General features: G+C 47.6%; 1 protein-coding gene across 1 annotated transcript in view; it reads right to left on the reverse strand.

The window, feature by feature from the left end:
• The window catches only part of LOC122364582 (serine/threonine-protein phosphatase with EF-hands 2-like), a 78,866-nt gene that overhangs the window by 50,062 nt on the left and 13,757 nt on the right, over positions 1 to 15,047 (reverse strand). The window contains exons 5-7 of the mRNA XM_043335135.1: positions 12,107 to 12,264; positions 11,579 to 11,740; positions 8,753 to 8,919 (exon numbers count right to left, since the gene is read on the reverse strand). Coding sequence (XP_043191070.1) covers positions 8,753 to 8,919; positions 11,579 to 11,740; positions 12,107 to 12,264 — 487 coding nt within the window. The remainder of the gene's footprint in view (positions 1 to 8,752; positions 8,920 to 11,578; positions 11,741 to 12,106; positions 12,265 to 15,047) is intronic.

The following is a 15,047-nucleotide window of genomic DNA, read 5'->3' on the forward strand; positions in this document are numbered from 1 at the left end:
TGGTTCTTATAGTAATATAGGTATCTTGTTTTGATGTGCATTGGCTATTGGGTTGATCAGGGTTGATGTTGGACGTTACCGATAATAGGTATAAACTATAGAGTCGATGGTGAACTTACCTAATCGCCAAGTATGTGTTAGTTTATAAACGTTGGCCTTTCGTGTAGAGTATAATGGCAGGGAATGGCCATTTAGAGGTCAAGGGACGGTCACTTCAGTAAAGGGTGCGGGCTTAACCCGCGACGCCCGCGACCCGCTGGGGAGTGGGAGGCACCCCTGTTGTTTTACGCTGATAACTCAAAAACGGCCGCGATTTTTAACTCGCCGATTCTAGTACTCCTCCGGACATCAATTTCACTCAACTCCTGAAAAATGCGTCCTAGGTCACCTCGGGTCATGAGTTATGGGGGTCAAACTGAGGTCATGTTCGGACATTTTCCGTCTAAAAAATAAAAAGGTCGTTCACGGGAATAAATCACAAAATAGATTTTCAATCAAAAGACTCAAAAATCGCACATTAGGTACAAAATGCATGACAAAGGAAACTGCTACCACAAAATTTCCGAAAAAGAAATATCAATATTTTGATATTTCTACACTCAAAACTCCTCCAGTTTTTTTTTAATTTAGGGAAGTTAAAAACGGAGCATATGTCGGAGAGATCCTTATTCCTTATTGCCTTTACAGGGTGTCTCAAAAAAGTGTCACGGTTTTGAACATCTCCCGTTTCGTAGCCATACACATCCTAAAAATTAACAAAATATGTGTCTGTAAAACTGCCAGTGATATAGTTATTTGAAAGACTAAAAAATAAAAAGCGACTGTTCTTGTGACGTCCGATTTTTTCAGCACTTGTTAGGTACTGAAAGTAGTCTAGAGTAATATCTACGATACTTGCCCCTCTCTTCCTGACTAAATAGGTATCAACGTTTTGTCGTCTCTTTTAAATGATAAGTCACTTTAATAAAATGTTTGTCATTATAAACTGCTACAATTTGACCTTGCTTGCCGTCCTGTGATGTCATAGGTCAAAGAAAAATGACGTCGGAGAGACGCGTCGAATAGCCTATAAGTTGACCCGAAAAGGTCAACTTAAAAATTTAACCTCAGGTCAAGGTCACGGAAAAGGTCATGTTGCAAGTCATTCGATTCGTATTGTTAAGCTGAACACATTCCTGGTGTCTTCAGAAACTGTTTGAGACGGTTCGTGACCTGAGATGACCTCAGAAGCATTAACCCGGCAGTTGCTGGGGTATTTCGCCACACACCGTTTGCTGGGGGGGGGGGGGGCGTTAAACGCCCCCAGCCGATAACTCGAGAACCAATAGGCGCAGCGAAACGCACGAGGCGGCAAACGAAAGAGCGCGACGAGACGCTTCAGATGAGTACTTTAAAGTTGAATTTTGAGGTCACAGGTCGGGTCAAGGTCAGGTCAAACACCTGAAATCGGGCTTTCAGTAGCATGGACTTCAGGACTTCGCAATGGGCGCCTCTCGTCACAAACTCTGTCAAAACGGTACACAATCCATCATATAAAGCCTACAAGAGTGTCAGCTCCATGTAGGGGTCAGTCAAGTATAGGTCAGGGTCAAGGTCAGGTCAACCGGGTAGACACATATCCCCGAAAATCAAAACTGATATTCGCAGCCTGTGACACATGTTTATGGGTAATTAGGGGCGTAGAACACGATGGTGACATTCATTTTATCATGTGTGTACGTGTTTGGCTCAAAAAGTTAAATTTAAGAAATGCATGTATCAGGGTCGTGAAGCAGTCACGAGAAATTGCCAAGATTCAGTTCAAGATTTTGGAAAATGCGGAATGATAGTCAATAATCGAAGATAGCCATTTGATTGTTCATGGTATTGGCAGTCTAATGGCTTTTACGGCATGTCTGTATGTCTATTCTATGATTTTATATGATTTTTTGAACATATGCCGTTTTTGGTAAAAAACTCAGAAATCATGACGTCACTAAAACCTCGATATCTCAAAAAATTTCCAACTGATTTTTTTGAAACTTTGTCACAATAAACTTCGATCAATTTCCTACAGGTACCCGGAATTTGGCGCGCCTGCGGCGCGCCGTTTTTATGCTATGGCCCGGCGAAAAAAGTGGGGGCGTTTAACGCCCCCCCCAGCAACTCGCGGGTTAAAGGGGGTCACAGGTGCAATTTTCCGGTTCATTGTGCCATGTTCATCTGTGTCCCGATGTTTGAGGGTATTTACGGCCAAAAGAAGCGGATTTCAATTTTCTTCCATTGACTAAAAGTCAATGGAGGGGTCACAAAATCGACCTGACCTTACGTCACAGATATCAAAATTCCGAGAAATGCAAATTGTTCATAATGACAAGCTCATGCAATAGCATGAGTTTCAAACTTCTGGGATGTACGAATATACTTTAGAAATGACTGAATCACAAAGTTTAAAGAGGCATGATCACTTAACTTGGACTGTGACCTGACCTTATGTGACCCGGGATCGAAAATATTACTCACGATGTGAAATTGATGTATTATAAGCTATACCAAGTTTCGCAGCGCTGCTCGCCGATTTTTTTACACACGCAAAAAAACTGGCAGGTGTGGCCAACGCTCCCCCCCCCCGACCCCCCACCCGTGCGAAGGTTAGAGTATGTATCATTATGCCGTTCATTCATGCACTTCGTCATTTACTGACATTTTTTTTTCTTATTTCAGACACGAACCAGGAGAAGTTGGACGCTTTTTAGAATTTCCTCTCGTACCGCTATAGTGTCATGGGTGGAGGGGAGCGAGGCTGCCATCTCCGAAGACAACACGCCTCTGAGTGTGCGCCTCCTAGTTTGTGCGGCAATGTTCCTCGTGTTCAATGAGAAAATTCAATGCCCCAGCGCACTATGGGTCCGATGCAGGAATTAGCACGCCAAAAATAATAACTGCCCTTTAATGGCTGCTTTTACACCAGAGATGAAAGACAGAACATTCTAAATGGATTTTGCGCGATTTCTAAACATATAGGTACCGTGTGACATGTGATGTGTGACGTGTGTACCTATAGAGTAGTGCTGGACGTTTTTATGTAAACCGTATTCAGGGTGCTTATTGCCTTTTCTCCAGGGTGCATTATTGTTCTCTTCTGGTTATAATGATTTTCCCACAAAACAGATCATTGAACATTTGCCGTCGTTTATTACCAAACGGTAGCACATCCTTAGGCATCACAGTTCCTACATGTAATGAAAGAACACAAAGTACAGTCTGTGTACGTACGTCACATCATATCACATGATACACTCGCTGTCAAGTTTCCTTGACGATGGACCTGACGCGTCCCACCTAGGGCGCCTCCGAGTCACAGCCGCTGCTGTCGTCGTCGCTGCTGTCGTCGGATGTCCGGCTGTCGTTCTGCGGCAGTGTCGGCTCAGCCAACAGAGCGCGCGCCTCTTTCAACAGCGGCATCCGGCTGCTGGCCCTGGCTTGGCGACGGGATGAGGCGCTCTTGGTACTGATCACAGGGTCACTCGTGATCATGAGCCGCCCGAAGATGTCGGCCATGGTGTGCAGGCGGCTGTCTCGACGTGCCCTCTGCAGGCGATAGAGCCGCACGTGCTTGTGCCGAGCCTCCGCTGCCTCCTCACTCATCGTGCCGATTGGCAGGAGGCACTGCTGGACGACTGCAGCTGCATGTACCAGGAGACGATGCAGGGTGGTTGGCATCGGGTACCAGCCGTAGTGCTCGACGTAGAGCTCTGCAGTCTCGTTGCAGTAGGCTTCCAGTGACTCGGGTGAGAGCGGAAGGCAGCTGCTGACGGCCTGCAGCACCACATGAAGACGATGGATGAGTTGCTCGTTGACTCCAGTGGCGGCAGCGAACTTGTCGGGGCTCTGGAACGCTCTCCGCGCAGTATTTCCGTCATTGCTGTTGCCACTCCCGCCTGGCCTCGGCTCGTCCACGCGGAGACCGAGTGAGGTGAGCATGCGCTTCTGGACGTACGTCTTCCTCTCTTTCAGCTGCTTCCGATGCTCGTCCGTGCGGACCTGCCACTGTTCGATCGGCAGCCGGTAGCTGATGTGAAGTACCGCTTCAAAGATGCGGATCCAACAGTGCAGGCTGCTGAGTCCATACTCCAGGTTAGTGACCGGCAGGCGGCGCACCTCGTCCAGCTTGTTGACGTTCCTTGGCGTCGCGCCGCACATGCTGCATCTCTGTGCAGAAGTGGTGCCGGTGATGGCGTTCACCACCTTCCCATCAATCATTGACATCTGCAGCATGTATTGGCACGTCACCCCATCGCTTTTCAATGGATTGAGCTCAGCAATCTGCTCATCCATCGTCTGCTTCTCTTGCTGCACCAGCGACGGCGTCTCCTTGGCGAATCTGACTGTAACGGGGCGACAAAATCGAGGCGAGTTCGGGGTCCCGTTGTGCCAGACAGTCACCCCATTTTCTGTCGCCAGCTGTAGGGGTACCAGGGACGTGACTACGACCTGGTCATCCTCATAGCCGCCGGATTGCTGCCACTGGCTGTGGCCGGAACTTCCGTCGACACCCCACTTAAAGTGACAGACGAGTTTCAAATCTCGACCATCACTGTGCTTGAGGCCTTCCGTCACCTCCTTCTGTGCCTCTAGCAGTCTTTCGGTGGTGTGGTCCAGCAGGGATTGGAGCCTGACCTGAGCGAATGTCGGAGTGACTTCAATGCTGTCATCAGGCGGCATGCAGGTAGCCTTTGCTGTGCGGACTCGATGGTAATTGGGATAGATGTCGGCCCCTCGCGCCTTAGCCTCCATCCTTAGGTGAAGGTACTGTTCCTTGCTGAGGCTGGTGTCCACAAGGAGCGCTAGAGCCTCCTCGGGCGTGTATTGAGTGACAGAGGCATCAGGCTTCTCCAGTTTCTTTGCTAATAGTGGACCGCGATTCGGAGATGCAACCGCCTGGACGAGCCGGCCTGATAACCGGCGACCATCTTTCTGCAGGTTTGAGGCAGCGGCAAACACCAGTGTCCCTGAGCTGGTTTCACGACGCAAGTCCTCGGTCGCCCTCAGCTTACTGCGGTGCGACATCTCCGGAAAGGGTAACGGACGGCGGCCTCTGCCATCTGCCGATGACGGACTGCAGACAGGCTCTGACAGACAAAATGTCAGCTGAGTCCAATGTTGGTTTCTGGACATAAAGCGATCTTTATTGCGATGAGCGGCCACCCATTTTTCCTTTAACTTGTTAAGCAGCTTTCCCAGAGCTCGAATGTCATGAGTCGTCAATTGAACATTCAAAATACGAGCGATGCTAGCTGAAAAATCCTCTACTTGAGCCGGCCCTACACCATCTGGACTGGTCAAGACGATGTCAAGAATGGCTTTGTAAGCAATACACATTGCTTATCTGCCTGTTTTGCTAGTGATGGAACGACAAGAATATACGTGCGCTTGCTACAATCGTCAAGCTCAAACTACCCCGGCCAGGGCAGTGGGCCGGGCACGCGGTCAAACCGCCTGAGGGCCAGGTCGCCAGACTGCGCCGGGCACGCGGCCAAACCGCCTGAGGGCCAGGTCGCCAGACTAGTGCTGGAACGTCCGGAATTCGGACCACTAACCCGAAAGAACTGCCAGTTTTTATTTTACAAAACCATCAGTTATGAGTTCCTGTCATATATGTCTATAAAATATTAGTCGTATCCACCAATACCCTGGTCTTTTTGCCTTTGTGACCCTGCCGCAGCGTTCGCCGGTATGTCACAGCCGCAGCTAAGCGCAGTGACATCATCGGAAAAAAGCTTCATAACTTGCTTCGTCGCAGGTGGACGCAGCTAAATGACCTTGTTTCTGGTTAGGCAAGTATTGGGGAGCAAGTTAATACCAAAAATACCGGGGGGCATTGGGGGGCATTTAGTATTGCTCTGTATTTGTAAGTCTCTTGAAGCATTGCGCACACATGTGTGACATGGATATTTAAATTAGCTGTAACAATAAAAAAGCAATGACACAGTTGACTTATTTTGCATTCATCACATTGCCCAAGCTTCAAATTATTAGTTTTGACCAAATATTTCCGTTTAACTATTTTTTAGAAGCGCCTATACTCGGATAATTCCAGCGTCCCTTTTCTCTCGGACGTGGACAAGGCAATGGCGCTCCATGATATGTGTCAGTTTGCGATGAAATATTGGGCACATGTGACATTTTTGGCAAAAGTTACTGCTGTGTTCGCAAAATATGGACATTTTTACGTTGTTTGCGTCACATTTCAAGCAATTTTGAGAAAGTCACCTAAATCATTTTTGGCGTGCTAAATCGTGCATCGGACCCATAGTGCAGCGGTCAGAACTCCCAGCTAGTATTGACGCAATAGCTCTCCAAATGTCGACCGGAAAGTCGTTAAAAAAATCGTTGCGACGATCGGCTCGACAAGCTGAAGACCGCGCCAGTTAATGCATGTGAAACGGCACCTCTACTCTCCCATCGCCAGGCCCAAAGACGTGTTATTCATAGGTGTCTTTCACAATACTAGTGTTGCTGATCGCGGAGGACCACTGTCCACTGCTCGTCCGCCGTGGTGTTACTTCTGATGAGGCTCAGAGCGCATGTGTATTGTTTACTGTGAACAATCTGTTGAAATATATAATGAGTAGATCTGTACTCTGAGACTTAATGAACTTGGCTAACGAGGATGTGTGTTAAAGCAAAACGAACTGTGTTACACGCCTCAATAATTATGTGGAATGAGTTGTATAAATGTATACTTCATGTCGATTTATTGCGGTTAAAGACGTTACCTCTGTTTAAACGCGGCTGGGCCTGTTACAGCCCCGTTTGCATCACAGAAGGTACGCCTTTCATCGCAATAAGTCCACATGAATTATATACTCATATATTCACTCAACGTGATCATTGAATCGTGTAATGCAGCTCATTTTGCGTTAATATACATTCTAAAAGGAGGTACTGGACGGGAAGTATATGAACACGAACCGAGCTACGAAACACGTTACACGTTTATGGCGAGTTTACTAACATCTAATTTCCGGATATGTTAACACAAATAAGTTTATGTAGCCGATAATTATCCGAGCCCAGAAACACCAGTGGTGTTATTGAACACTTAACATCTTTAATTCGAGCTATTTTACACGTTATTCGATACGCTAGAAACATGTTGGCGAGTTATCGAACTCGGTAACATGTCTTTATCGAGTTACGGAACACCACTTTTTGGAAAGTCAAAACTCATACCGAGTTATGTAGCACGGATTTACCGTGTATGAGAAAACACGGTGGCGTGTTATGAGATACGGCTGTACCGAGTCGTTTTTGGCCATATAACACAAAACGTGTTATCATTTTTTTACAGTGTATTGCCTCTAACTTTGGAGTGTTGAAAATGTCAAGTGACAAATCAAGTCCAGCATCTTTTAAAGTGATGCATTTTAAGCTTGACAAAAATATAGTGCGGTGGATTTTATTATAATACGGTATTTACTGTTTACATCATATGCTATATTAGCTTGTCAGCACCTACTTCTGCCATGCATTGCCTTGACGCTGGGGCCAGTTTAGAACTCTCCATCAATTATTGTTCTCTCTGCACATCACCTGCGCCCATTACATTACTGTTTCGAGCCTAGGACCTCCCCATCTGTATAATCACGACTGGCTCTAATGGGATTTGATGTGATTAATTCACCCCGGCCAGTGTGACCCGGTCATAAACATCGGGTCCACTCCTGCGACACTAACGGAGTGGTTATTACAGCGACACGATGATAATTAAATACTGTGAGCGACACGTAAACGGTCGAAATCGATGGTCGGATGGCCACATACAGTGATTATCATTGTCTGAAGATCAATTATAAGTGAACAGATTATGACGAGTGATTTATGATATAAGAGCAGGTATGAAAAGTATTGCTTGAAAGTGTACAATATAGTATATACCGTCGTATATATGCTGGTCGTTTCAGCGCGCCCCGTCAGGCTTTCGTTGTTGACTCGGGTGGCTAATAACCGGCCGCTATAACGGCCGTCACTCTGCTCGCTCAATGGCGCTGGTGAGGTAATCTCGGGCGGCTCGGCGCCGCTGTACCGCTGATGAGGTCGACGGAGCGCCGGCCGCATCAGAGGAACCGTGCGCCGGCTGACCGGTGACAGGCCCCAACTAGCGCTGATTACCGCTGACCTGCCACCTCGACCGGCGGCCTAACCACCGCCCGCCGACCGGCTCCAGTGGCCTCATCGATCAACTCTGGGTACCGGCGAGCTGGGTAGGTACCGAGGAGCGTACACGGCGCCGAGGGACGGCCTCACCACCGCGCGCCCGGGCGGCGGGCTCGTCAGTCGCGGCGACTCCAAGCACTAATGAGACGGGCGGTGGCCGGGCCGCGGCCGCCGCCGGGTCAGGCTGTGTGAATTAACCGACGGACGTTGTTGGGATCCCTACTGCTGCTGACAGCTCTCCGAAGTCGAGATGTATTGACAGGAAATCAATTTCGGCAATGTGGTTTGTGTCGGAGCCATCCCTCCTGACTGGAGAACGTAGTGGAGATAGACATGGAGGAGAATCCTATTAAATTTGTTCGTCACATTTTGCGTTAAAAACGGTGGTGATAAATCGGCACCGAATGGGAGGTATTAGACACAAAATAAGATCAAAAACGACTTTGTTAGGAACAATGCTTCGTCCTTTGGTTGGTGTTTTTGATAGTTGTCTCGTCTCATTCAACTAATGTCTCCCCCTCATCCGTACCATCCTACCCCATCCCCAACTCACCGGGCGTTCATCATGGGGTCCTCGTGGTTGCCTCGGTTCAGATACACCTCGTGCGGGTTGACCACCACGCACGCCAGCAGGATCAGAAGCACCTCCATCGACTTCTTGCCCCGGTCGACAAAGTCGCCGTTGAATACGTACGGATTGTCGATGGACGGCATTCCGTTCTGCGGGATTAAGAACGGGCTCAATGAAACTCTGTTTATGATGAAACGCTGTTTTCATGCCAAGCATGTCAATCAAGTAACGTTTCGTGCAAGACTATGGTCTGAGACGTTAGACCTTGGTAATTGATTTGTCTGGTGTGATTTTATATAAAATAATATATTTGGTGATTGTCGGATCACACGACATCAGTCGTAAAACCAAAATCGTGATCTAATTTTTATTCTCATCAGTTTTGTCACGAAAAAGGCTGCATTAGACATTTTGCAGACATCAGTCGCCTTAACGTAACATGCTACCAATGAAATCGAGGCAAATGGCATTAACGATATCTGAAGTTTCATTACCGAGTTTTACCTGGACTGAGCCCCTAATTTCAACTGCTTACGATTTGCGGTTCATGCGTTGATTTTAACGATGCTATTTATGAATGATTAATGGAAATCCGATCAATGACTGATCTGATTCATTGCTTGATAGATCTGCTTCATCAGCATTAAAGCTTGATAAATATATCTTGCTGACGGGTCAAAGGGTTCCGAAAATATCCCCTCCAATACGAAAGAACCCACCGGGGAGTTGGCGATTGGTGTATGGGCCACCGTTGGCGGCTACACCGTATCAATACGGACGTCATTGGGCAGCTCCGCGCGGCGGCCCGGGGTGCGTCCCTGGGTACCGATCGGGCTGATAGCGGTGGAAGCTCCCGACCAGTCGGCCTGATGGACACTGACGAGCCGCAGGCAACGGGTGCCGCGCCGCGCGCCGTCTGTTGCGTGCGAGCTGTCTGCAGTTGAGCCCGCTCGCAGGTCATCGGACCCCCTCCCCCATCGATCGTCACCCTCCCCTCCTCCCCCTATCCTGTCCGCTAGACCGAAGGGTCTCGAGAGGCAGACTCGCGTCTTTCATCATCAACGGTCAAGAGTCTGTGATGGATATGCGCCGCGCCATTGTGGCGCCTCCATGCACCATGGGTGGATGGAGATGTGGGGTGACGCCTATAAACCCACCCGAGGTTGTCCAGTGTGCACAATCGGTGCGATCAATTCCGCCTTGTTTGGACTCTGGTACGTTTTCACGCTCGATTTCTCACGGTACCAAATACAGCGATGTGTTTTCTGCATTTACCGCCGCCCACTCTCTGGGCAGGCCGACCGATGAGGCGCTACGTCTCCAGGGATTGATGGACGCTACCATTAGCCGCCGGGTCCGGCGAGCGCCACCAGCCCTGCACGTGCGCCGCCTGACTTATGATCCCTGCCCGTGGACCGAGCCGCCGAGGGGCGACACGTCGGCCCGCCCAGCGCGGCTCGGCGCAGCCTGGCGGATATTTGACCAAAGGCTTACGCAGCTCGGCCGACCGACAGTCGGGATCACGCAGGGATTGAGGGACTGACGGCAGCCGCGGGGGTCGTGCCGTACTACAGCCGCAGAAACGAATGATGAATACCTCCCCGGGGTGAGCTGTGAATGAACTGTGAACTGGTGCATTGTACTGAACTTACGGTAACGAATTACTGCCTGCACAGTGCACAGGCTGTCAGCGCGTTGGACGGTGGGCAGTGGAGGCAAATCACTGCGTGCGTTGGTGCGCTTTGGCGAGTCGTATCGTAATTCAACCGAAAAAGGAAGCTTATTTGACGTTAATGGTGTTCCATGACAGTGATGCAGAGCTTTCATGCCGAGGCGCTCAGTTCCATTGGCTTATTGTAACTCGTTTGGTAACGGATGAGATACAGTAACGGATGAGATACAGGCATATGATTGATTCCGCCCTTCTGAAAAAGAAACGTATCAGCTAGCTCAACTTAACTGGTAATGATTCAAAAGGATGTTTCATGCTCTATTGTTCATAAGTGTGTTTATTCTTAATGATTTCCAATTAAATCCCGTCTGTCTCTGAGATCTAACTCTATCCCGATGACTCTGCAGGAACGCATCTCACAGCCATGGCCATACTCTGATTAAACGGGGGTGGACAGCTGGGGTTAACAGGGTACTTTGACCGTGGCTTAATTGTGATTGGATACAAGCCGAGCGGTTTATGTCGGTCGGCCTGCTAACGTCCGAGAGGGTGAATTGCACCGGCCGAATACTAATTGCCTTTCCTAACTAATTATATAATTCAAGGGTAAGGACTCACTCAGGCATATAATATAACCCCTCAACATATCAAACCCTAGCTGTGTGATTACTTGGTAAACTTGGCGAGTACAGACGCTAAAGCGACATGTCTTTCTGTAGGCGTTCGCGTCCGTCTCGCGCCTTGCGGCACAGCATGCTTCAGTGAAAGCCGTGCGGCACAGCATAACTCCAGGCGCTGACGACTAGCGCCATCTATGAAGCAGGGTCTTGTAAGACTCGGGGAGTCCATGGTATGAGAAATCAGATCGGCCAGCATCGGCAACGCAAAGAAAAGATCGTCGGAAAAGTTAAGCTATAATTTTTCTGAATTTACGGCTTCTTCAACAAGACAAATGTATGTCAGCTACAGCAGACATATGCCAACATAGTGACAGGACATTGGTAGGGTTTCTACGAAGTTATATGGCATGATCACATTAGTCACTGATCCGGTACCCTGATGAGCATCACGTATGAGACTCCCTGATGCAAATCGTTAGAAGTTATCCATGCTAAGAACCCCCAACCCGAGCTGACCTTGTGGAAGATGACCAGCAGGTCGTCCAGCTTCCCGTGCAGGTCGCCGCAGACAGTGATCTGTCCAGACACAGCCGTGGAAGCGTGGTTCAGGGACGCCAGCGTCCGCAGCACCCGGATCGCCTCGTGCAGGATACCGTACACGTAGTGGATGTGCAGCAGCTGCCGAAGACAGACCGGTGACGTCACTGGAGTCCGCTGACGTCACTGGGGTGGCGGGGACTGAGATGGGTGGGTGTGTTAATAGGGTGTGCATTACGTGATAGTCATCCGAAGGGGGCGTTTCCTGTATGAAAGCTGGCGACGCAAATGGAGTGGTGCTTTAGAGATGATTAATGTCCTCATAGCGGTGCATTATTTCATGAGGTTGACAGTGGCGCGCTCATGATATACCGTACTTTATCTTAACGCATTAATGGCTGCATCAAGTAAGAGAGCGTGCTAAATGTAAAACTACTTATTTTTTCGGCTCAAGTAAAAACTCAATCAGCAAGATTTTAGATCCCTTTGCTGGTTACATCAGCTGACCTTTTTATTTTTGAATCCCTCGATGAGGTTGCTGATGTCATTCGGTCCCATTGGGAAGGAGACGTGCGGCCCTCGATATGCGATGTCCACGTGTACCTTCTGTGGGTCGGTCAGCTGCTTGAGGTCCTCCTGAGAGCTGTACATTTTACTGTGAAGGTCTGAAACGGAATAACATCATGTAAGGTAGGTAGCCTCACACCTTCAGCGGGTAATGCGCAATGCGCATTTAAAGGACGTATGGCATGCCAGTTGACTTTCTAACATGATGCAAGATGAATATAATAATATTGTGTTAAGGTAGATAGGACAGATCACATATCATGCTTTCCCATACCTAACCAATTATAATGAATTATTTTTTTTCTGGCCTTATTTAGTACGAGCACTCCAATGGGGTCATGACCTTAAGCGTCGCAGATAGGATGGACCCCAGCAGTAGTAAACTGCTTCATATATTAACCACTTCTAGAACTGTAAAGGGTCGATTAGAGGTGATTTCACTGAAAGTTAGCTCCAATTTCCATTTAAATGAAGTCGTTTAGCGCTTCTAAATCCACGATGAACGACTAAGATTGAGATTTAGTGGGGATAATGTTATCAATATCCCCCAGGGGCTCTGATAGCTTTACACCCAGAAAGAGGATTATTGTTATTCAAGACAATAGCGAATGCCTTGGGAAAATGCCTGTTGTTCACTTGCTTCATCTCACAATTCGAATAACATCTGTGAACAAAATGTATGCTAAAAAGATCGTTTGTTGTTTCTCATCCTATTACATAAGTGAGGATTCATAATACCAACAAAATACCAAATTGATTCGCCTTGAAATACCAGATACCAAGTTGGTATTGGTTTGGTATCGACTATCGGTACACCAAAAATCGGTATCCGATTGACATCTCTAATCACAGCCATCGCGGTGATGCTTAAACATACCCTTTCTCTGTCCTTGCCTGTTTCATTAATGGCATCAACTGTCTTTATTCAGTGCCTACCACGAATGACGCAATACAGTCCGTAACCACGGCCAGGGTATACCTACATTAGGTCACCCCGTCCGTGGCCCTCCAGCTCGCCCGATACAGAGCATCACATCGGGGTAGGTAGTCGGGGCTTCTCGGATGCCCTGTAAGTGCGTGCATGGTTGTTGGTCCAGTGACCGTCCTACAGAAGCTCAGCTATGCTTCTAACCGGGTCATCGCTCTACGGATGTTGGAGAAAGTTGAGCATCTGCCCTAAAAAATGAGGGTGACAGCTGTGCTTTGTACTTTCATGCTTAAGAAGTTGAGCCAAACAGCATGATCAGATCAGGTATTGAACAACCGTTTTATCATAATCCAATTCTTATTACCACTCTGGCATTAGTCCGAGCAGGAGAGAATTTTCTTTTCTTTTTTTGTATTTTTTTTCACTTTCTTGTTTATTTGTACATCTTTCAATGCATTCGTTTACAAACCTTTGGATGTGTTAACATGCGCTTACATTGTTTACACAATCCCGCTTCCTGCAAGCGGCGGAAACTGGTTTACAGGGGTCACGTGTGACCATTACGTCGGTGACAGCGATGCACAGTGCGATCGAAGCGCCGCGACCGACGGGTGGAACGGCACCACTGCACTCGTCGGCCCACTGCCCTTCGCTGCCTGGCGGACAAAACGGCGAACGCTTAGCCAACCCCTTCGCGTGGTAGTATGTTTCGCTGACTGTCCGTCCTCGCGCAGGTAGCAACGGAATTTTTTGTAAACGGGAGCGTACCAAAACTATTCAAGAGCAGTATAACAACAATTATTCCAAAAAAGGGAAAGGATAAACGTCTGGTAAGAAATCTAAGACCAATAAGTCTATTGAATGTTGCTTACAAGCTCATCACAAAAAGTTTAGCCATAAGGCTTGGAAAGGTGATCCAGTGTCTGGTTAATGAAGACCAAACTGGTTTTCTAAAAGGACGATACATAGGCGAGAATGTAAGATTGGTTATTGATATCATAAGAGAATCGAGTGAACGTGACTTACCAGGGCTGTTCGTGTTCTGTGACTTTGAGCGGGCATATGATTGTGTGAGCTGGGACTACTTGAAAGCTGCTTTGCACAAATTTGGTTTCGGGGAGAACTTTATAAAATGGGTCTCAATGCTTTACACGCAATGTCCGAACAATCCTGTAAGTGCGCAGATAACAATGAACGGACACCTGTCAAGGCCATACAAGATTGAGAGGGGGTTAAGACAGGGATGTCCCCTGAGTTGTTTATTGTTCGTCATCTGTATGGAGCCGCTCCTTCAGTCAATTCGTAGGGATGAGCGTATTAAGGGTATGACATTTAATGGCACTGAGGTAAAAATTTCGAGCTATGCAGATGATACAACATTAATACTTGATGGGTCTCAGCAGTCCTTACGTGTGTGTATGGAAATGTTTGAAAGCTTTGGTGGATTATCTGGGTTAGTGCTTAACAGGCACAAGTCAAATGCAATGTGGATTGGAAAACATAAGCATAGGACTGACAAGATCTGTGATGACCTGGAACTTTGTTGGACACAAGGTCCGATAGAATATTTAGGTGTGCGGGTCGACCCAGTGAAATCAGATTTAGCAAGCCTAAACTATCCTGAAAAAATAAAGAAGCTTAAAAAAACGCTAAACCCATGGCTCAAGTTTGGCTTAACTCCATACGGTAGAGTCCATCTAATTAAATCTGTTGCATTGTCACAGTTGGTATACACAATGTCAGTAATAGAGAAACCAGACAAACAGCAATTAAAAGAGATTGAAAAGATAATGTTCAATTTTATTTGGAACAAAGGCAAGGATAAGATAAAGAGAACAACAATGAAAAATGACTATCACTTTGGAGGACTAAAAGTGCCAGATCCGTCAGTACAGGCCGACAGCCTTAGAATAACATGGGTCAAGAAATACCTTGACGATGATACCCGAGGGA

The sequence above is a fragment of the Amphibalanus amphitrite genome, unplaced genomic scaffold (genome assembly GCF_019059575.1).
Source record: "Amphibalanus amphitrite isolate SeventyFive unplaced genomic scaffold, NRLGWU_Aamphi_draft 000684F_arrow, whole genome shotgun sequence".
In the NCBI taxonomy this organism is placed as follows: domain Eukaryota; kingdom Metazoa; phylum Arthropoda; class Thecostraca; order Balanomorpha; family Balanidae; genus Amphibalanus; species Amphibalanus amphitrite.